General features: G+C 32.9%; 2 protein-coding genes across 5 annotated transcripts; both read left to right on the top strand.

The window, feature by feature from the left end:
- Positions 1-2,585: 2,585 nt before the first annotated feature.
- Positions 2,586-10,778, top strand: LOC111279761 (topless-related protein 2-like). Of its 3 annotated transcripts, XM_089756743.1 has the most exons (26): positions 2,586-2,656; positions 2,728-3,122; positions 3,229-3,408; positions 3,499-3,612; positions 3,697-3,855; positions 3,940-4,117; positions 4,223-4,364; positions 4,881-4,990; positions 5,107-5,242; positions 5,367-5,476; positions 5,857-5,926; positions 6,001-6,074; positions 6,163-6,258; positions 6,339-6,431; positions 7,005-7,132; positions 7,257-7,491; positions 7,604-7,762; positions 7,856-7,945; positions 8,176-8,328; positions 8,446-8,556; positions 8,712-8,888; positions 9,020-9,148; positions 9,231-9,326; positions 9,750-9,932; positions 10,006-10,181; positions 10,330-10,778. In XM_089756743.1, the coding sequence occupies exons 2-26, from the start codon at positions 3,043-3,045 to the stop codon at positions 10,535-10,537; spliced, it is 3,387 nt and encodes a 1,128-aa protein (XP_089612869.1). In that variant the 5' UTR covers positions 2,586-2,656; positions 2,728-3,042; the 3' UTR covers positions 10,538-10,778. The 3 variants fall into 3 exon arrangements, with proteins under 3 accessions (XP_089612869.1, XP_022722524.2, XP_022722525.2); XM_022866789.2 differs by having other exon boundaries at positions 2,594-3,122; XM_022866790.2 differs by lacking the exon at positions 7,856-7,945 and having other exon boundaries at positions 2,639-3,122.
- Positions 10,779-15,271: 4,493 nt separating this feature from the next.
- On the top strand, positions 15,272-19,456 carry LOC111280177 (putative polygalacturonase). Of its 2 annotated transcripts, none has more exons than XM_022867366.2 (6): positions 15,272-15,451; positions 16,693-17,010; positions 17,157-17,277; positions 17,380-17,554; positions 17,661-17,731; positions 18,392-19,456. In XM_022867366.2, exons 1-6 carry the CDS (start codon positions 15,446-15,448, stop codon positions 19,057-19,059), a joined length of 1,359 nt encoding a protein of 452 aa, XP_022723101.2. In that variant the 5' UTR covers positions 15,272-15,445; the 3' UTR covers positions 19,060-19,456. The 2 variants fall into 2 exon arrangements, with proteins under 2 accessions (XP_022723101.2, XP_022723100.2); XM_022867365.2 differs by having other exon boundaries at positions 15,272-15,747.
- Positions 19,457-20,655: the final 1,199 nt, after the last annotated feature.

Here is a 20,655-nt window from a genome sequence, read left to right as displayed (position 1 = left end):
ATAAATAAAAAAACTTGATTTTAAATATTTAAATATTTAAACTCAATTAAAGATGTAATTGAGTCCACTTGAGTTTGAATTCGATTCATATTTAATTAAATTTTAAAATTTAAATTTGAATATAAATTAAAATAAAAATTATATTATTTAAATTTATTTAATTAAATTAATCTATAGAATAAAAAATAAATTTAATTTTTATATTTAATTTTAAATTTGATAGTTTATATTTGAACTTAAATTTAAATTTTTATAAATAATAATAATAATAATAATAATTTATTAATTAAAATAATAAAAAATATATTAATATATATAATTTTTATTAATTTTATAAATTATTTAAGTTAAATATTTAAATATTTAAACTCTATTCGTTCAATAAATAAAAAAACTTGATTTGATAATGTCATAATTATTTATCCAATTAGAAATTTTTAAGCTGAGTCGCAATAACTGTCAGGGACTGGTTAATACATCATCTGGTACATCCAAATCGTTGTAACTGTCAGGGACTCGTTGACAATAAGCATTACATCCAATGACAAATGGCCACATGTAACGAACGACTCGCTGTCCTTAAGTGCTGGATAACGTTTGTGGGCCCAAGCAGCTAAGAAAGGACTACAGATGACACAGCCAACTGACACGTTAGGAAGTCGCTTTCATGGAAGAAATCTGTACGCTTCAATATCAAGCGCTATGTTCGATCGTGATAAGACTCGCGTTTATATCGTACCACTAAAGTTAGATTGCGATAGATGCTTGTCACGTGACCTGTGAAACTCAAATCAATCTATCACTTTTCACAGAGAAAAAAAAATCGAAAAGTTATTTAAATTTATAGTATTTTATTAATTTTTTATTTAATTTTAATTAAATTTGAATATTAAATATATTAAATTTAAATTAAATTTTAAATTGGATAATAAAAAATTTTAATTGAATTATATATTTTATTAATTTTTTTATAAAATTAAAAATAATTATTTTATATTCAAATGTATTAAAAATAACATATAAAAATTTAAATTTAAATTTAAATTTAAAAAATCGATTACTAAAACTAATAGAATTTGAATCGAATAAAATTTTAAAAGTTTATAATTTTATATATTATTTAAAAAATTAAATCGAATTTAATTAAATTTGATCTGTTATCATCATTGTATAATGCATTAGTTTTTTTTAGCTTTTTTTATTATTTTTCTTTAATTAAGATTTATATTTTACCGGTTTAATACATGTAATTGAGTTTTAAGTAGTATAATGGAATTGGGTTAAACTTATTTTTATAAAAAAAAATTAAATTATGGTTTTCTTATTTGAGATGGTTGGAGATTAAACATTAATTATTAAGAATTAAAACTTTAATAATGTATCAACTTATTTAATGGCAAGTTATGCTCTTTTAAGGTGCAGAAATCATACACCAATAAATAATCAAATACACCAACAAGGTGTTGATTTAGTGGTAAGCATTTTGACTCCAAACGAACTTTACTTGCTAAAGGTAGGGGTTTGAAAGTTGGAAAAGATCTTTATTGGGAGGGAAGATAACCTAGTTGATTATTGTTTTTAGATTATTGATGCTTCATTATCCAAAATTGTGACATCATTTTCGTTATAATTTTTCGTAAAAAAAAATGAATTTGAATAAAAGTTTATTAGCGAAAAAAGTTATAAATGATTTATTTTATTTTATTTTTCATTTAAATTAATTATTAGATGATTATAAATTATCAAATTATAATGGTAAATTTAATTATTATTATTTTTTGTTACATCATAAAGGTTAAATTATCAAATTATAATATCATATTTAATTATTATTATTTTTTGTTACATCAAAAAATTTAAGTTTTAGTATAAGTAAAAAAAAAAAAAAAATTGACTCAAAATTAAAATTTTGATGTTCACTCAAATATCTTTAATCACGAAATCAAAAATTTTAAGATCAAATGTAATTATTATAATAATATAATAATAATTATTTTTGATTTTATTAAAATTAATTTCATCATCATTGTGTCATAACAACGAACCTTATAAAATTGATTAATGGAATATGATACATGTCATTGTCATAATTAAATAAAAAGCGAAAAGCGAAAAGAATATGAATATGAATATATTTAACTTTTAATTTTCCCGTCTTTAATTCATTGGAAGCTTCCGGTTCTTAAATTCCAACTTCCTTACCCACTCTCTGCTCCATAAATTATAGATAAAAATAAAAAAAATAATAAAAATGAAAAAGAATGGGGACACAGTTGAACGAGTCAACCGGTGCAGCGTCAGAGTGCGGCACGTCAGTAACATAAAAGAATCTAGTACCTCTTATTCAATCCACTTTATTTCCCATTTTCGGTTCCGGGATAACCATCCTCTACATCTAACCTCTCTCTTAACAACTTCACCAAACCATTTATTTCTTTCCACGTAATCAACAATACTCCACCTTCATTCATTAAACCGGGTTTCACAATGTCCTGTCTGTACCTAATAATAACCATAAGAATATTCAGCCTAGCGGAAGTACCGTTTTAGGAAAATTATAAGTAGCAGGGGCTTATCAATCTCTTGATAAGTTATCGTACTTATCAAGTGATATGTCGGTGTGACGCAGAGACACCGCAGGAAGGCATCGGGAAAAGTGAGAACTGACTTTCTCTCTCTTCTTTACCTTTTTTTTTTTTTAATTTGATTTTCTTTTATGCTTGGCAGCTTTTTATTCTACTGTTGTCGTTGAACGCCGAGCATGAGATGGAACAGCTAACCCTAGAAATCAGTCCAAGACGCGCCGTCGTTTAAACTTTCTATTTTGGTCTGTCAGTAGCCGCTAACTTCCACGACACGCCGTCGTTTCAACCACCTGTTTTCTTTCTCGTCCCCCTTTAATTCAATCTCTGACTTCCCATTTTCTACTGTCTCTCACTTTCGCTCTGTTCTTTGTTTTTTTTTTTTTTTTGTTTAAATAAAAAAACCTAATTCCCTAATTTGAACTCTCAATTTATCGATCGGCTAAGCCTTTAAGAAGAAATGTCGTCTCTTAACAGAGAATTAGTGTTTTTAATTCGCCAGTTCCTCGAGGAAGAAAAATTCAAAGAGACTGTTCACAGGTAAGTGTTTAAATCCATTTTCATTTAAATTTTAATTTTAATTTCCATTTTTGTTTGTTGTTGTCGTTTTAATTGGAGTTTGTGTCGTTTTTGATGGAGCTGACAGGTTAGAGCAAGAGTCGGGGTTCTTCTTCAACATGAAATACTTAGAAGAGAAAGCTCTCGCCGGAGAATGGGACGAAGTTGAGAAATACCTCTCTGGATTCACTAAAGTTGACGACAATCGATATTCAATGAAGATTTTTTTTGAGATCAGAAAGCAGAAGTATCTAGAAGCTTTGGACGGGTAATCTCTGTTTTTTTTTTCTTAATTAATTTCAATGATATTGGTGTAATCATGTATATATATATATATTTGCTTTTTGTTTTGTTTCAGGCATGATAGAGCTAAAGCTGTTGAAATTTTGGTGAAGGATCTGAAGGTTTTTTCGACATTTAATGAAGAACTTTATAAGGAAATTACGCAACTTTTAACGTTGGAGAACTTTAGGTATTTAAGATTGTGGAATTTGATGGTTGGTTGTGGATGTAGAATTATAAGTAGTTTAAGTTATTTGTTTTTGATATAATGTAGGGAAAATGAGCAGTTATCAAAGTATGGTGATACTAAATCGGCTCGGAGCATAATGCTGGTTGAGCTTAAAAAACTAATAGAAGCGAATCCCTTGTTCTGGGAAAAGCTTGTTTTCCCTACTTTGAAGGCATCACGATTGCGAACTTTGATTAATCAAAGGTGGATTTTATGTCACATGACATTTTTTGGTTTTAATTTTGAAAAATGGATGATATTGAATTATGACTGATTGTTTATTTGCAGTTTGAATTGGCAACATCAGCTGTGTAAGAACCCTAGGCCTAATCCAGATATCAAAACCTTATTCACTGATCACAGTTGCTCACCTCCAAATGGGGCTCGTGCACCTACTCCAGTAACTCTTCCAGTTGCTGCAGTTGCTAAGGCTTCAACTTTTGCTTCACTTGGAGCGCATGGTGGAGTATGATCCTAATGTTTACTGCAGTTTTGAATCATGGATGTTGTTGATGCATGTTTCTTGAGCTGAACTTGAAAATGTCTTTTGTTTCCCGTGATGATGTTGCAGCCTTTTCCATCATCAGCAGCAGCTGCTGCTGCAAAAGCTAATGCTTTAGTCGGCTGGATGGCAAATGCCAATCATTCCTCATCAGTCCAACCTGCTGTTGTTGCTGCTTCTGCTTCATCATTGCCTGTTTCTCAAAATCAAGGTAAAATTAATGTTTTTATTGTCGTTGGCATTTTGGAAGTCGGGTACATAATGGTAGTCAAAATAATCATCTTTTAAGGTTGGATACTTTGCAGTTTTTATATTTTCTCTCAGATATTATATTCATGTGAGTAGAATTTTCACTGACATATAGTCGATTATATCTATCCTCTCTGTTTTCTGCTCTTTCTCTCTCTGTTAATAAAGATGTGGGGATCATCTTGATGAAGGGAAGTCGAGAGACTCCAAGACTTGGATTGTATATACTCCTTAAACTTGATTTAAGTTTAATTTAAAGATGGACATTCTGTATAGTCTTAAATCTTGATATGGAGTTGTCAGTTGTTAAAATAATATATCTAAGATATATAATTTCCTTCATGTGAAATGGCTTAAAGGAGTGCTTTTGGAAGAGAGAAGGGGCCGGGGGGGGGGGGGGGGGGAGATTGTACCAATTTAATTAATTCCTTAGGTATAAGCTAACCTGATTTGATTCTGAGTGTTACTTTACTTTCAGTTTTGAAACATCCGAGAACACCATCAAATACACTTGGAATGATTGAGTATGGAAGCACTGATCATGAGCAATTAATGAAACGGTTGCGATCTGCACAATTTGTTGATGAGGTAAATCTTCAAGAACTCATATTCTTTGAAGGAGTTCTAGATACTTCCCTCATATTTTGCAACTATGCTGTAATATGTGATAATCAATTATGGGAATTCTTAATTAATGTGTTCAGGTCACATATCCTCCTCCTCCTCAACAAGCTTCATGGTCACTTGATGACCTACCCAGATCTGTTGCTTGTACCATTCACCAGGGGTCCAATGTGACAAGCATGGATTTCCATCCTTCTCATCATACGTTACTTACTGGTAAAATCAATGACAACTTAACAAAGCATCTTGCCTAGAGTGATTTTAGATCAAAATTCATTCCTTTAGTTTAGTTGCTATTATTTGTATTTTCTTATCTTGCTTTATGCATCTTTCTCTATAGTCGGTTGTAGCAATGGCGAAATTTCCTTATGGGAAGTTGGCATGCGAGAGAGGTTGGTGTCAAAACCATTCAAGATATGGAATATGTCTGCTTGTTCAGTTCCATTTCAGGTTGATATCATATCTTTGACTAAAAAATATTCATATGCTATTACTGAAGGCAGGATTACTGATTCACACAATCAATTTGAATGAGATAAATATGTCTGAATATTTGACGAGAGTTCCAATTGCTAGTGATCAGTGTCTATAAAGGCATGATACTTCAGTTATTGAAGTTTTAATATTCAGAAGTTGTTTCTGTTACTGAAGAGTTGGCCAATCTTTTTTTTTAATAAATATTTCTCTTCTCTATCAAATCTATACTTCAAGTACAAACCCTGTCTTGCTGACTCAATCAACTGAGTTGTTTTTCTTCTTCTCCCCTCTTCCTATCTTCTTTAAAATGTTCTTGAAACAAGATAAGGATTATAATTGAGAGTCTCTTGCAGGCTAATTTTGTTAAAGATTCGTCCATATCTGTAAGCCGTGTAGCTTGGAGCCCAGATGGAAATTTGATTGGTATGTGTTGTGCGAGTGATTTACCTCTATTAACTCCAGTTTTGGGCTTCTTTATTGCTCTTTTCTTGTTCCAGGAGTTGCATTTACGAAACATCTTGTTCATTTGCATGCGTATCGAGGGTCTAATGATCTACGTCTACATCTAGAGGCACGTTTCTAATTCATTTTCTTATTCTTTGTTTTAGGAGGCATTACCCTTAAATATAAACTGATAAATGCGATCTGATTTCTGATAGATTGATGCCCATGTGGGTGGTGTAAACGACTTAGCTTTCTCTCATCCAAACAAAAAACTCTGTGTTGTTACTTGTGGAGATGATAAGTTAATAAAGGTGAGGGAAGGGAAAAAAGTGTACTGTTTGTTCTTTTTTCTTTGAACTTCATGTGTTCTCAGTTTCAGTAACAACTATAGGTGTGGGATTTGGCCGGAAATAAGCTTTTTCATTTTGAAGGCCACGAGGCGCCTGTTTATTCTGTTTGTCCTCACCAGAAGGAAAATATTCAGGTAGGCAGTTTTGTTAAATGAAGTCTGGAAGATACTTCACCCTTTATGGGAAACTACTTTATTGTGGATAAGCTGATATTTTGATATAGATGTATTTAGTATGTGCTGCAATAGGCTATTACCTGTTTAAGGAACCGTGTGATGCAAGTTTAGTGTACTCTGATCTGCAACAAGAAAAGATGGCTGCTTTTTGAATCAGTAATATGTACAACTACTAAATCTGTGTGATCACATTTTATGAAGGAAAGCTTTATTGTTGATGATAATTTGTGCTATTTATTTAACTTTGCATGCTGGAATTTCATCTCTACTTAAGATCAGAAGGCAGTGGTGCCTGTGTATTTTTTGTCGTATCCCTTATATAAGTCTAGGAAAAATGTTTTGCATCCATGTGAGTCACTGGGCCTTATCTTATTTGTCTCTATATTTAATCTGTTTCATGTTTTGTTAATCGGCTTATATGAGGTCTGAGCTTGATAAATCTGTTGTAGCATAGAAAATAGCATATCCTTTTTCAATTGTGAATTGTTTGTGCATTAAGCTATTGCATGAACTTCTGTCATATTTTTGTAGTTTATATTTTCAACTGCTGTTGATGGCAAAATCAAGGCGTGGTTGTATGACAATATGGGCTCAAGGGTTGACTATGATTCTCCTGGACAGTGGTGTACCACAATGCTCTACAGTGCTGATGGTAGTAGGTAAGTAGATGAAATCTCGAAAGTAGTATCCACAATGGTTAGCCTTTTTCTCTTACACTGATGCTGCAAATCTCCTTGGCCTTATGTGAAATGTAACAAATTAACAATCTTCTATCTAATTCAGATTATTCTCTTGTGGGACAAGTAAGGACGGGGATTCATTTTTGGTTGAATGGAATGGAAGTGAAGGAAAAATAAAGAGGACATATTCTGGTTTTGGAAAGAACTCTACTGGTGTAGTACAGTTTGACACAACAAGGAATCACTTTTTGGCTGTTGGTGATGATAGCCAGATTAAATTTTGGGATATGGACAATACAAATATTCTCACGAGCACTGAAGCTGAGGGGGGACTTCCGGTTAGCATCTCAATTTTCAAATGAGCTTCTCTGTTTATCCATCTTTTGTAGATTGAATGAATAGATACTTGATTTCAAATTGGGTATCTTACTTGACATTGGGATGGTGCAGAGTCTTCCCCGATTGAGATTTAACAAGGAAGGAAATTTGCTTGTTGTTACTACAGCAGACAACGGATTCAAAGTTCTTGGAAATTCCAATGGTCTTAGAGCATTAAGGGCAATGGAGGCTCGATCTTATGAAGCATCTAGAACACCACTTGAGATGAAGGTTATATCTTCCATCCCAATGCTAACTTGCTTTGCATTTCTTTATGTTATGAACTTCTATTGACAGCTTGGTTTTTCCTTAATAATGGATCAGGTATCTAGTTCTGCTATGGGTACAAGCATCAGTCCAGTTGTTAGCAAAGTAGAACATGTAGACAGTCCTGCCAGACCTACTCCTATTCTTGTATGCTGCACATGCACTAAGCTTTACTTTCTGCTGATAGTTTATGTTTTGGTTAGAAAATGAGTATCGATTTCTTCACACATTAACGAACATAAAAAATTATTAAAATAAAGCTGAGAGATTATACGGACATGTTGCTTGATGCAGTTTAGTTTGCTTGTCTTCAGATGCAATATTCTAGTTTTTACTTTTTCAAACTAGCATGTAATTCAAATTACAATTTCCTGTAGAGTGGAGTTGAACCAGTGAGTAGAGGCATTGAAAAGCCAAGAAATTTGGAGGATGTGTCAGATAAAACCAAAACTTGGGAACTAACCGTGATTGTTGACCCTACTCAATGTCGAACAGTCACCATGCCGGGCAACCTAGATACTACTAGCAAGGTTTTCCTTTAATATAATATTTTTGTTTTCTCTTCTTTCTTGTTTTTAACATTATCTTTCAGGACTATCTTGACCAGTTTACCATTTTTATGATTATTAAATTGCTTGTATATCAAGGTTGCTCGACTTCTTTACACAAATTCCGGTGTCGGGGTTCTTGCTCTTGGAACAAGTGGGGTCCAAAAGCTATGGAAATGGAGTCGCAGTGAACAAAATCCTACTGGCAAGGTTGAGTTATGCTTTGCAGACATTATATATATAATTATTTGATGAAGTATACTCACATATTTACATATAATGTTTCATGTGCCTGTTTTGTACATGTGATATTGGTAGAAAAATTTCCTTGTGTAATCATTTTTTCATATTTTGTGGTTTTATAGGCCACTGCTAGCATTGTTCCACAACATTGGCAACCAAATAGTGGTCTTCTTATGACTAATGATGTCCCAGATAATACTGAAAATGCAATTCCATGCATAGCATTGTCAAAGAATGACTCCTATATAATGTCTGCATGTGGTGGACAGGTTTCGGTGTTTAATATGATGACATTCAAGGTAAATTAATGTGTATTTTGGAATCTTTTCTGTTGTGACTGCCAGATTTTGAATTAAAGTGGAGTTTCTTGCCAACTTTATTTCCATCTTTAATGATCTTTCACTTGATAGAAAATTGCGTTGATTTGCAGGTAATGATAACTTTTATGCCACCTCCTCCAGCTTCAACCTTCCTGGCATTTCATCCTCAAGATAATAATATCATAGCGATAGGAATGGAAGACACAGCCATCCATATTTACAATGTCAGGGTGGATAAGGTAGATGATTTATCTTTATATCTTTCATTGATAGCAGTTCCTTTTGATATTCAATATGAAAAGAGGTGTTTTTTTCCTGTAGGTCAAAACAAAATTGAAAGGTCACGAAAAACACATCACTGGTTTAGCATTTTCCAACAGCCATAACATCCTGGTTTCTTCTGGTGCTGATGCTCAGGTATCCTTCACCATCATACCTCTTTGTGTCTGGTTGTGTGTACTTGTACCTATCATTATTTCTAATGAAAACGTGGTTAATGTGGAAAAGAGATCAGATATACTTCTTTCTGCATTTGCTTTGTTTCGGTTTCCTAGATAAAAAGAGTAATTGTAGAAGGTTGCAATATGTCTGAGATTACGGTATCTAAATTTCTTTCTTAATGGTTCCAATGTTTCTGTTCTTGCCTCAGAAACAAAAGAAATTGATTTCACTTGCCTGAAAAAAGCTTCTCTCATTGTCTCGGATTATATCATAATCATTTTTAATGCTTCATGATTTCTCGCAGTTGTATTTTTTTTGTTCTAGTTGGTGGATAGCTATGACCAGTGGTTCTTATTGTCCTTTATTACTGATGATGTTATTGGCTTCCTTCTTTGGCAGCTTTTCTTTTGGAACACTGATAACTGGGAAAAGATAAAATCAGTTGCACTTCAACTGCCAACACGAAAGGCCCCTCAGGGTGACACTCGAGTGCAATTTTACTCTGATCAAGTTCGCTTGTTAGTGTGCCATGAAACACAACTTGCTGTATATGATGCTAACAAGATGGAACAAATGCGGCTGGTAAAATGCTACACCTTATGTAATGAATTTAAATATGCGGTGAACAAATTTTTAATGTTCTTTTACATTGCAGTGGATGCCACAGGAAGTACTTTCTTCACCTATATCTAGTGCAGCATGTTCCTGCAATAGCCAACTAGTTTATGCTACTTTTACTGATGGGAACATTGGAATATTCGATGCTGATAGTTTGAGGCTCAGATGTCGTATTGCCCCATCTGCGTATATCTCTCCTGCATTGTCAAACAGGTAATACATTACGGCTTATATGACCTTGTACGGTTTGGTTTATTCATGTGACGCTTTGAAAAACCTTGCATATAAGTACCTTCGCTTCCACTAACGTGAAACATGCATGTGAGGTCTTACTTTCAATTTTAATGTTCTACTGTGACAGCCAAACTGTACACCCACTTGTTGTCACGGCACACCCACAGGAAGCCAATCAGTTGGCCGTGGGACTGACAGACGGCTCTGTGAAAGTTATAGAACCCTCAGAGGCGGAAAGGAAGTGGGGACTGCCTGTGCCTGTCTATAATGGAGCAGAGAATGGCTGGATGGCAACATCATCCACCAAAAACACTTCTGAGCAGCTGCAGAGATGAAAATTAACATCCCTTTTGCTTCGTAATTTGTAAATCATCCATGCATATTGCAAAATTTGTAGTTTGTCCATTTTTATGTGTCTAATTATATGTGTTTGAGCATAGGGAAAAAATGTTAGATCAAATGAGCAAAGATATAATCATGCATGTATATTGGACGCTAATCTCTCTGATAAATGTGACAGTCGATTGCCGTTTCAAATGATTGGGAAGACTTCAAATTCAACGCTTCCCAGTTCCCATATACTAACTGGCAGTGCTTTCAAAACGACTGGTAGTTCTTGAAGATATATCAATGGTGCAATGACAAAGATAATGTACGACATATATATTTCTTGTAAGCTAATGGACTCAGCAGCAGCAGCAGCAGCTGCAAATGTCGAAGACTTAATCACTGATTGGAGCAAAAAAGGAAGTTGAGAATAGTGCTGTACTTTGTGGGAATTGCACAATTGCCATTATGGTGAGGTGATGAAGTTTTAGTTTGTTGCATAATCTCACAGATGAATGTCCCTTTTAGTCGAAAACAGATTTTGCAAGAGTTAGAAGGCAAGGCATTGGAGAGAGCAGGGCTGGTGAAAGATGGCTTGCTGCAACTGGAGTAATCAAGGGACATTTACTTGGAGAAATGGAAATGTCGTGAAGAATGAGAGATGGATTGAAGAAAGAAAAAAAGAGCATTTGGCTTGTTATATCCTAGTCGTCCAATCGATCAATATCTTGACCGTCAATGTTGGCGATCACCTTAATTGATTTAACACTTGATCAATATCAGATAAGTTAATTGATCATGTCAACACTAACTCGTTATAAAAGGTAAGGTCAGTTTACATATTTCTCATTCTTAGCATTTCACACTTACTGTTGCTTGTTCTTCCTGCTTTTTAAAATTGTTTACCTTCTTTCACCGGTTATACTTTGTTGACTTAGGCATCGGAGTATGCTTCGAAATCTTAATTCCAACGACCTTTTGACCATTCTTTGTGTTATAAATCACTCCAGCGTTCAAATCAACCGCACATCCTACTTCCCTACAAAGCATCTAGTCATCAAATCCAAAAGACCATCTGGCTCTTGAAAAGAAAAACAAAGAAAGAACAGCTGCGGTTAGAAAATCAAGTTTCAAAGAAGGGAAGAATGATAAAAATAAAATTGTAACAGAACCTGATTATAATGAAATATATAATAGATTGTTAGTGAGGAAGGGAAAAAAATTCATCGGCAAAACTTAGATTATTTGATTCATACAATTAATACGCCATATAGCATTACTTTTGATCCCCATGGATTTGGGCTACATGCCTTTAGATTTAGAAACCTTAGGCCCTTCTATAGGACCAGGCACTTCTCCCACTTGATCTGTACAAAGGATCAACCTGCCTCCCTTTAACATCAGAAAAAAAATCGTTTGCTCCAATCATCATCTCTATTTTTACTTCCTCGTTGTATTTGCTATTCAGCATTTTATGTCAACTGTGCCAAATTGATTTCATCCGGAAGCCTGGACTCTGGAACTGCTTCTGCAGTTTCTCCTCCTTGCATTATGTTTCTTGTATACAAAACAACAAGACAGCTGCGTGGTGAACAGGGAATGTTGTCCTACACCTTTTTTACTAGAAGATGCTTCAGTTTGTAGGCCCCCAAGGAAAACTGATACAGACAAAAGCTCTTGCAGGGCTATTTTGTGTGTGTTTTCACATTGGTCAGCATAAATCTATGTATTCATAAAATTTCTAATGTACAGGATTATGGTACACCTGGTTACAGATCTTGTCACTTTGAACTCTTCTTGCCATCTGGAATGATCTGTGGTTCAGCTTGATCATTATTGTTGGTAGTGGTTCAATATCAGATGAGCTCCAACTTGTCATGTTCATTGGTTGGGGCAAGAATTCAGTCTATATCCAATCCATGATTCATATGAAAATTTGTCAACATAATTGAAATATGGTTTAGAATGGATTGGATTTTGTTACAACTTAGATGTGATTCATGTCTAATTTCAGGAGGTTAAAAAGGTGAAACACTTGGTTTGCATATATAGCTCTGAATAATTTTAGGTTTGAATCCTTGGCAGCTATCAGCTTATTTCATTTTCCTTTATAGGTGTCTCATATAAGCCTTTAGTTGTTCCAACTTCCAACATGCTAAGAATTCCTGGCCTACATAATGCTGCCTCTCATGTTAGGCAGGGGATCATGATCAGATAAACAGTGACTTAATGGGTTTTTTTTTTTTTTTTTTCATCTTTCTATTTGGTGTCATAATTTCAATGGCCCTAATTTTTTTTTTGCCTTTGAAGATTGCAGCCTTCGAAGCCTTCTCACTTTGAGGCTATTACGTAATGAAAGAAATTATGCATTTGAATTTTAAATTAATTAAATATTATTTTTAATTACATAAATCAATTAAGTTTTTTTTTTTTTTTTTGACGTTGCTTATTCACATTGCTTCCCACATTTTACAAAATTCCCATTGGTTTTTGGTCTCCACGAGAATAAGGCTACAAAGATATTGCTTCTAAAAAAATTTTTACTGAAACACAAATGAGAAGAAAAGCAGTCTGCTAATTTTTATTATTATTTTTTTAAAATAAGTTGAGAGCAGATCTAATAATATGAAATTTGATACTATAATAAAATATAAAAATAATATAAATAAAAAATAAAAAAATAATATAATTTAAAATTTTAATAAAAATCATGAATAAATTTAATAAAATTAAAAAAAATATTTTATATTTTTATATTAATATAAATTTTAATACATAATTTTTATATAAAATATAATATAAATATAATATTTTATATGATATGATAATACGAACTATAGATCTGAAATGAAAAAAAGTAGTAATGGTGAAGATTCAAGCTTTTAAAGTTGTCCAAATCCAGGCTGCGCCAGTGGGGCAATGCCATAAAGTGGTGCAGAACAGAAGTATCCAAAGGAAGAACCATCAACCCACAACCCAAGACACAAAAGCTAGCCCCCACAAAACAATGATTCAGGGTTAGTTAAACCCTCTTTCATCTTTCCCAATCCCACCAATTACCCATGGAAAACACTACAATGTTTTCTCAGCTTCATGACTGATAAATTTTGATTCTGCTCTATGTGCCCTAAAGGAGAAAATCCCTCATTCCCTGCTGAAATCTAAATTTGATAATTTGTATGTATATATGTACCATAAAATATTGATAATTAGTATATTTATTTTATATTTATATAAAAATTATGTGTTATAATTTATGTTAACATAAAAATATAAAATATATATTTTTGATTTTATTAAATTTATTTATAATTTTTGTTAAAATTTTAAATCATATTAACTTTATATCTTTTATTTGTATCATGTTCATATCGTATCGTATTTTAAATTATTAGATTTACGAAAATCAATTACACCATTATCATAAAATGACGTGCCCACTTTGTCTGTTTCGTTAAAAAGCATCGAAGTTTCTCGTTTAGAAAATACCAGTGATGAGCTGTAGTTTCCATTCCATTGCACATGTAAACTCAAAGTAGCAGAAGAAAACAAAGCTTTCTTCTCCATAGAATGAACATTATATGCCACTATCTGATTCTGTAATTCTTATTTGACAGGATGAGTCGAATATAAATAGCAATCTGACTATAAATGCCTTTTCTGGGCTCAAATCATGCATTAATTTACTTCATTTTATTTACATACTAAGAGTAATATGATAATTTTTTTTGGTAACAAGATCAGGATACAGTTTAGCTATATCCATATAATGCTACCTTTATGATAGACTTCATTGCCCTGTAAAAACCTGAATTATTCACAATTTGAAATGTTCCAATCACATTAGTGATTAGTATCTTATTTGTTAAGATCGAATTATCCGTTTAAATTTAAAAATTTATTCAATTTTTAAGATAATTTAAATAAAAAATTAAAATTCATTAAATGAATTTAAACATAATTTTTAAGTTTATTTAAATTTCAAATCAAATCCTAAACAAATAAATTAAAGGCCTAACCCAATATGATTTGACTTGAATAAATTATATATAATTAAAATATTTATAATTATCTAAGTATATATGTAAATTTTTATATTTTTAAATTAAAAAAATTTATTATATAAATTAAATTTAATTAATAAATTTCAAATTTATTTTTTTAATTTAAATCAACTTAAAAAATTTTTAAAATTTAAAATGTCAAATCAAATCAATTCTAAATAAATATATAAATTATTAATATCTATCTAAATTTGATTCTAACCTTATTTGATCCGAACTACAAACAGCTGTGCGACTAATGCTTTGTTATTTTTGTTTGGTAGAAATAAAAGCTGTGACATGTCATCCAAGAATTGGTCTAATTGGCAAAACGGGACACAAATCACAGCACGACTAGCGCTCAAAATGGAGGTGTGGGTTTTTTTTTCTCTCTCTCTTTCTGTTGTACTGTGTTATGTTCTGTCAAGTGATTGCAGCCAGGCTAGCATCATCGCCATGATTGAACATGGGACCCATTTTCCCCACTCTGCCCTGTCAACCCACATGTGGTCTCAATGCCCCATGCACTCTCTCACCCGCCCCCCCCCCCCCACCCCTTGTTTTATTCTCCTCTCTCTCACCCTTGGTTCCACCCTCCTTCCATCCTACCTTCTTGTGTCTTTATCTCCCAACATACTGACAAAACCCACCTCTAAACTCAACTCCTGTCTGAAAACAAATCTCAAATCTACCAATCCATGTCACTTTATCACTTCCCACCTCACTTATTGTCTCTCACTAATCAATGCTTAACAAAATGTAAGAAAAACACAGTTTTTTTTTTTCCTAGTATCCCGGTACGGTTCACTGGAGTGGGGGAGGCCCGTTTCAAGCAAATTTGTCGGCGAGAGACGTTACTAATCATATTTACTTATGGGGGTAATTGCTGATTAGGGCCATTTAATTCTAATTTATATGCATGAAAAAAGCTGTCATATTTTCTGTCTTTTGTATATAATTAATGCTCATAATTCACATACATCCAGAAAGCTGTCCGTTTTTGCTGTGGTTCTTTTCTTCTTCTTCCTTCTTTTTTTCCTTCCTCTCTTTTTTTTTTTCTTCTTTTGCAGTTTGTTTCTTTGGTGTTTGAGCATATCAGCTTTTCTAGTTTACTTCTTCACTGCTTTGTCTCTCTGGTCAACTGTTGCTGAGGCCTTTGACATATGAAGATGCCAGTAAGTACGTTTCTTTTAACTGGGGATTTGAGTTTCTCTTTTGGTTCCTGTTTTTTCTTTGGATTGCCAAATCAAAACGAATTCAAGCTTTGAATTTTACGGATTTGTTTAAAGTGTTTTTGATGAATAAAACTGACTTCTTTTCTGGGATTTTTTGTTGACTGGATTTGCTCATCATCAATGGTGGCAATTCAACTTATATATGTCTCTTCTGGATTTTTCTATGTTCACCTTTAATGATAGTGATGCTTCCATTTTCCTTCTTCTTGTTTGATATTCAGTCACTCCAGTTTGTGGAATTTTAGTTCATTTTTACAGCCCTTTATTTAGCAGACTTTTGGTTTCATTGGATTCTAAACACTTTCAACTTTTCCATCTTCCTTGCTTTTGGAGTTATAAGATCACTCTCTGACATTAACATTTAAGATGCTTTATTAGTTTCTGCATTTATTGTTGCCTTAATGCTACCTTAAATTCCTGGTAATTCCTTTATTTTAGTCAAATTATAAAAATTTGGTCATTTGCCACGTCAATTAACTTGATTTCTTTTGGATTCTTTTTCAAATTATTTGCTACAATCACTCATCATTTCAATAATGATGATTCACTATATTTGTATAATATGTCCAAAGTTTATGTCTTTTCTTTGTTAGAAATGCCGGCTAGTAGTTTCCTCTTTTTGGCATTACTGCATTACTAGGCACAGCTGTTTCTGCTGCTAGCATTTGTATTCTTTTTTGAGATGTTTGTACAACAGCTTTGAATCTTTGATACACTCTACTACTTATCAGATTGATATGTTTTCAATCTTTAAGCTATTAAGGGTTTGATTCTCTTCGTTTTGTCTTGTATCCTTGATGTGAAATTCTTGATCTCCTTTTTAATAGCATATTTTCTTCTGAGTTTCAATTGGCTGCCTTTTTTGTTTTCTCCATTCTGCTGCAGGTGGCATTGCTCTTGCTGCTGGCATTGTGCAATGCAATCAAAATTAATGGAGAAGAGAGCAATGAGCAGTGTGACCATAAGCTGAGATTGGACCCAAGACCACATAGTGTATCCATATTGGAATTTGGTGCTGTTGGAGATGGCAAAACTTTGAATACCATTGCCTTTCAAAATGCCATTTTCTATCTCAAGTCATTTGCTGACAAGGGTGGTGCCCAACTTTATGTGCCACCTGGAAGATGGCTTACTGGAAGTTTCAATCTTACCAGCCATCTCACTCTCTTCTTGGAAAAAGGTGCTGTCATTCTTGGATCTCAGGTATATTTTCTCTGTTTCCTTTGCCCTCATTTCTATTTGTTTTTCTCTTGTTTTAAGCTATGTTGTCCAATAAAAACAATACATGTTACTAGGAACAACTTTTAGCCTTGATTTCCTTAACACACTTGCTTTTCTTGCTTGTTAAGGATCCATCTCACTGGGATATTGTTGAACCCTTACCCTCATATGGTCGAGGAATTGAACTTCCCGGACGAAGATATCGAAGTTTGGTAAATGGGTATATGTTGCGTGATGTCGAAATAACTGGTAAGATTACCTCTTAACTTCATTTATGCTCATTCTTTCACTGTCTGTTAGTTACAATCTTGATTGAGTCTCAGATAAACTCACACTTTCATGTTGCACTAGGTGATAATGGAACCATAGATGGGCAGGGCTCCGTTTGGTGGGAATGGTTCACATCTCATTCTTTAAACTATAGCCGCCCTCACCTTGTGGAATTTGTGTCTTCCGAATACGTACTTGTTTCAAACATTACTTTTCTGAATGCCCCTGCATATAACATTCATCCAGTCTATTGTAGGTTTGTTTTCAATACCTTGCTGATTGCTGAGCTAATTCTTTAAACTTTTGTTTGATCGGTTGATCCACGAAGAAAGTTAAATTATATCTACTTGGATTTTATGCAGCAATGTACATATTCATAACATATCTGTCCATGCTCCATCAGAATCACCACATACTGTTGGCATAGTCCCAGGTTTGTGATGACTAATATCGCCCATTGTCAACATCTTTCATTATAGGCTAGTTGCCTTGCAAATTAGAATACCTGCTTTTTCTTTTCATTTTTTTGGTGCTTTTATCAATATTTATCTTAAGAAAAGATTAAATCGATTTTACTTAAAGAAATCTGTAAACCCTCTTTTTTCTTTATCATGTGCTGTATTGCTACTCGGAGATTGCTTCTGCAAGTGGTTAAATCTTGCTTTATAACATTATCTCTCTTGAAAACATCATCTGTCTTGAAAACAACGGTAACTATAGGAGTTGTTTAGTTTCGTTTTTCTGTCAAATGTATCATAAAGAGTTTCTAAGGAACAAATTGTATGTTAACTGTTACTAGCTGCCTCGAAAATTAGTACTTAGTAGCAGCTAGTGAGTGGCTGTGTTCATACAACAGAGACTTGGATCTGGTAAATTTGCTAATTTTCTATAAGAAGTATTTTTCATATATATTTTTTTTCTTTTGATATTAAAGCATTCATTTCAGTATTTTCATCCAACTTTCTAGGTGGAGCTAGATTATCTCTCCCATTTTTCAAGTGTCATCTAGTGTTTTGTGCAATCATCCTTCATTGTGTATAAAGATGGTTCTGCAGCAAAAATTTCTGAATCATTCTTAGCATTCTGCTTTCAGATTCATCTGATAATGTTTGCATTGAGGACTGCAACATTAGTATGGGTCATGATGCGATTGCCTTCAAGAGTGGCTGGGATGAGTATGGCATTGCTTATGGGAGACCTACCGCAAATGTCCACATCAGAAGGGCCCACCTTCAGTCATCCTCAGGCTCTTCTCTTGCCTTTGGTAGTGAAATGTCTGGTGGCATTTCTGATGTCCAAGTGGAGCAGGTCCACCTCTACAACTCGTTCAGTGGTATTGAGTTTAGAACAACCAGGGGTAGGGGTGGTTATATTAAAGAGATCATCATATCAGATGTTGAGTTGCTAAATGTTAACACGGCTTTTGGTGCCATTGGTAATTATGGATCCCATCCAGATGACAAATTTGATCCCGGTGCTTTACCAGTGCTGCAGAACATCACCTTGCAGAATATTATTGGTACAAACATCACTGTTGCCGGAAACTTCACAGGAATCCAAGACTCTCCCTTCACATCTATATGTCTATCCAATATCTCCTTGTCAATCAATGCTGCCTCTTCCACTTCTTGGATATGTTCATATGTTTCTGGTTTTTCAGAGTCGGTCTTCCCCGAACCATGCCCCGACCTTGAGAAATCAAATACTTCTTCATCATGCTTTTCCATCCTGAAGCCTAAAGGTAGAGTCGCGATCTTATGATACCATTCCTTCCCACTAGAAAATATATAAATTCGGAAATTTCTACCCTTTACCAATTCAAGAGTAGGTCAGATTCTTTCCAATAAAACACATGTCTAGAATACCTGTTTCTTCATCCCTTCCGTTCGGATTCTGGCATGTTGAAACCTGCAGATTGCTTGTATAGCTTCATTTCTTAATTTTTGTGTACGGAAATTTTTGGTAGTGGTGGTACAAAAGCACAAAAGGATGTTGGGGGTATTTTTAGTATTGCTGTCTATTGAATTCTTTTCTTCTTTCCTTGTGTTCATAGTTTTGATCCAGTCTCATTGTAAAATCATTACATCATTTGGATTGAATTTGCTGAGTGATAATGGTAGATAAAGAGATATCCAAAGGGGTCCTTTGATTGAATAAACTGTTGTTAGTCAATCAATTGGAGATGGCTTTGCTTCCATTTTCACTATCATCGAAAAGTCATGATCCGAGGATAAAAAAAAAAAGATTGCATGTACAGAGATATGATCTGACGTCTCCGCTAAACTTTGGGTTTAGGTGTTTTCGATTTTCAATTCAGTTACATTCAAATTATTGCATGTAATGGTTCCAATAACAGTGATTTGTTGGCAACACATGGTTAACAAGCTAAATTACAAGATACCATAAAACAAAGAAGGATGAATTGGAAAATCCATCTGCATTAATTTTCCTAGTAAAGAGAAGGAACTATGCAATTTCCAATTTTCCTGGAAAATGAAAAAGAAAAACAGTTTCCAATTGCATTGGATGTCTTTACATGGAGCAGACAAAGACAAAAATGAAATGTTGTTGATACAAATTCCTGTCTCATCTAGAGTTGTAGGCTTAAATTTTTTTAAATAATTTTTAATATACTTTTAAATTCTTTACTTTATTACTTATTTGATTGAAAAAGATATTACGTACATAATTTTTCTCAAACTCTCGTAATTTTTAAATATTAACTCAAATAACAAATCAACTAATTTAAAAAAAATAATCTGACTTGTAAACCTAAATATTTAATATTAGAAATTGGAATTTCAAGTCACTCATAAAAAAACAAACTTATTCATTATAAAAAGTTTTTTTTTTTTTTTAAATGCACTCATAATTTACAATCTCAAAGTGACTGCCTTTTTGCATCATAAATAAAAGGGCTATCTTTATTTTTTTCGGAGAAATTATCTCATCATTGGCAACGAAATTTTTAAATTTTACAAGTAAAATTAATAAAGAGATACATACTTTTTATAATATAATAAAATATTAATTAAAAAAGTAAGATATAAGTCAATGTTTTAATCTTATTTGTTGAATTAAAAAATTTTATTATCAGTATATTAAAAATCAATTTTATTTATGATCCATTATAATTTAATTGAAGGTGAGAAAAAAATTAAAAAAATTGAAAATCAATTCAAAATCCTAATGTTTGATTTAGTTCGAATCGATTTTTTTCATTCGATTTGAATTATTCGGATATTAAATATATATATTAAATTCGAATCAAATTTCAGATTAGAATGTAAAAAATAAAAAAAATTAAATCAAATTATATATTTTTATTAGTTTTTACATATATATTTTAAATTTTTA

The sequence above is a fragment of the Durio zibethinus genome, chromosome 27 (assembly GCF_047325235.1).
Source record: "Durio zibethinus cultivar Kanyao isolate XHJ-2024 chromosome 27, ASM4732523v1, whole genome shotgun sequence".
In the NCBI taxonomy this organism is placed as follows: Eukaryota; Viridiplantae; Streptophyta; class Magnoliopsida; order Malvales; family Malvaceae; genus Durio; species Durio zibethinus.
The sequence above is the reverse complement of the archived record's forward strand: the minus strand, read 5'-3'. Positions and strand labels throughout refer to the sequence as shown.

Coding starts and splice junctions, on each gene's coding strand:
- LOC111279761 (XM_089756743.1), top strand. CDS start 3,043: ATGTCGTCTCTTAACAGAGAATTAGTGTTTTTAATTCGCCAGTTCCTC. Junction 7,763..7,855: donor GAACACCACTTGAGATGAAG/GTTATATCTTCC, acceptor ATAATGGATCAG/GTATCTAGTTCTGCTATGGG. Junction 7,946..8,175: donor CCAGACCTACTCCTATTCTT/GTATGCTGCACA, acceptor AATTTCCTGTAG/AGTGGAGTTGAACCAGTGAG.
- LOC111280177 (XM_022867365.2), top strand. Junction 17,555..17,660: donor ATTCATCCAGTCTATTGTAG/GTTTGTTTTCAA, acceptor GATTTTATGCAG/CAATGTACATATTCATAACA. Junction 17,732..18,391: donor TACTGTTGGCATAGTCCCAG/GTTTGTGATGAC, acceptor TTCTGCTTTCAG/ATTCATCTGATAATGTTTGC.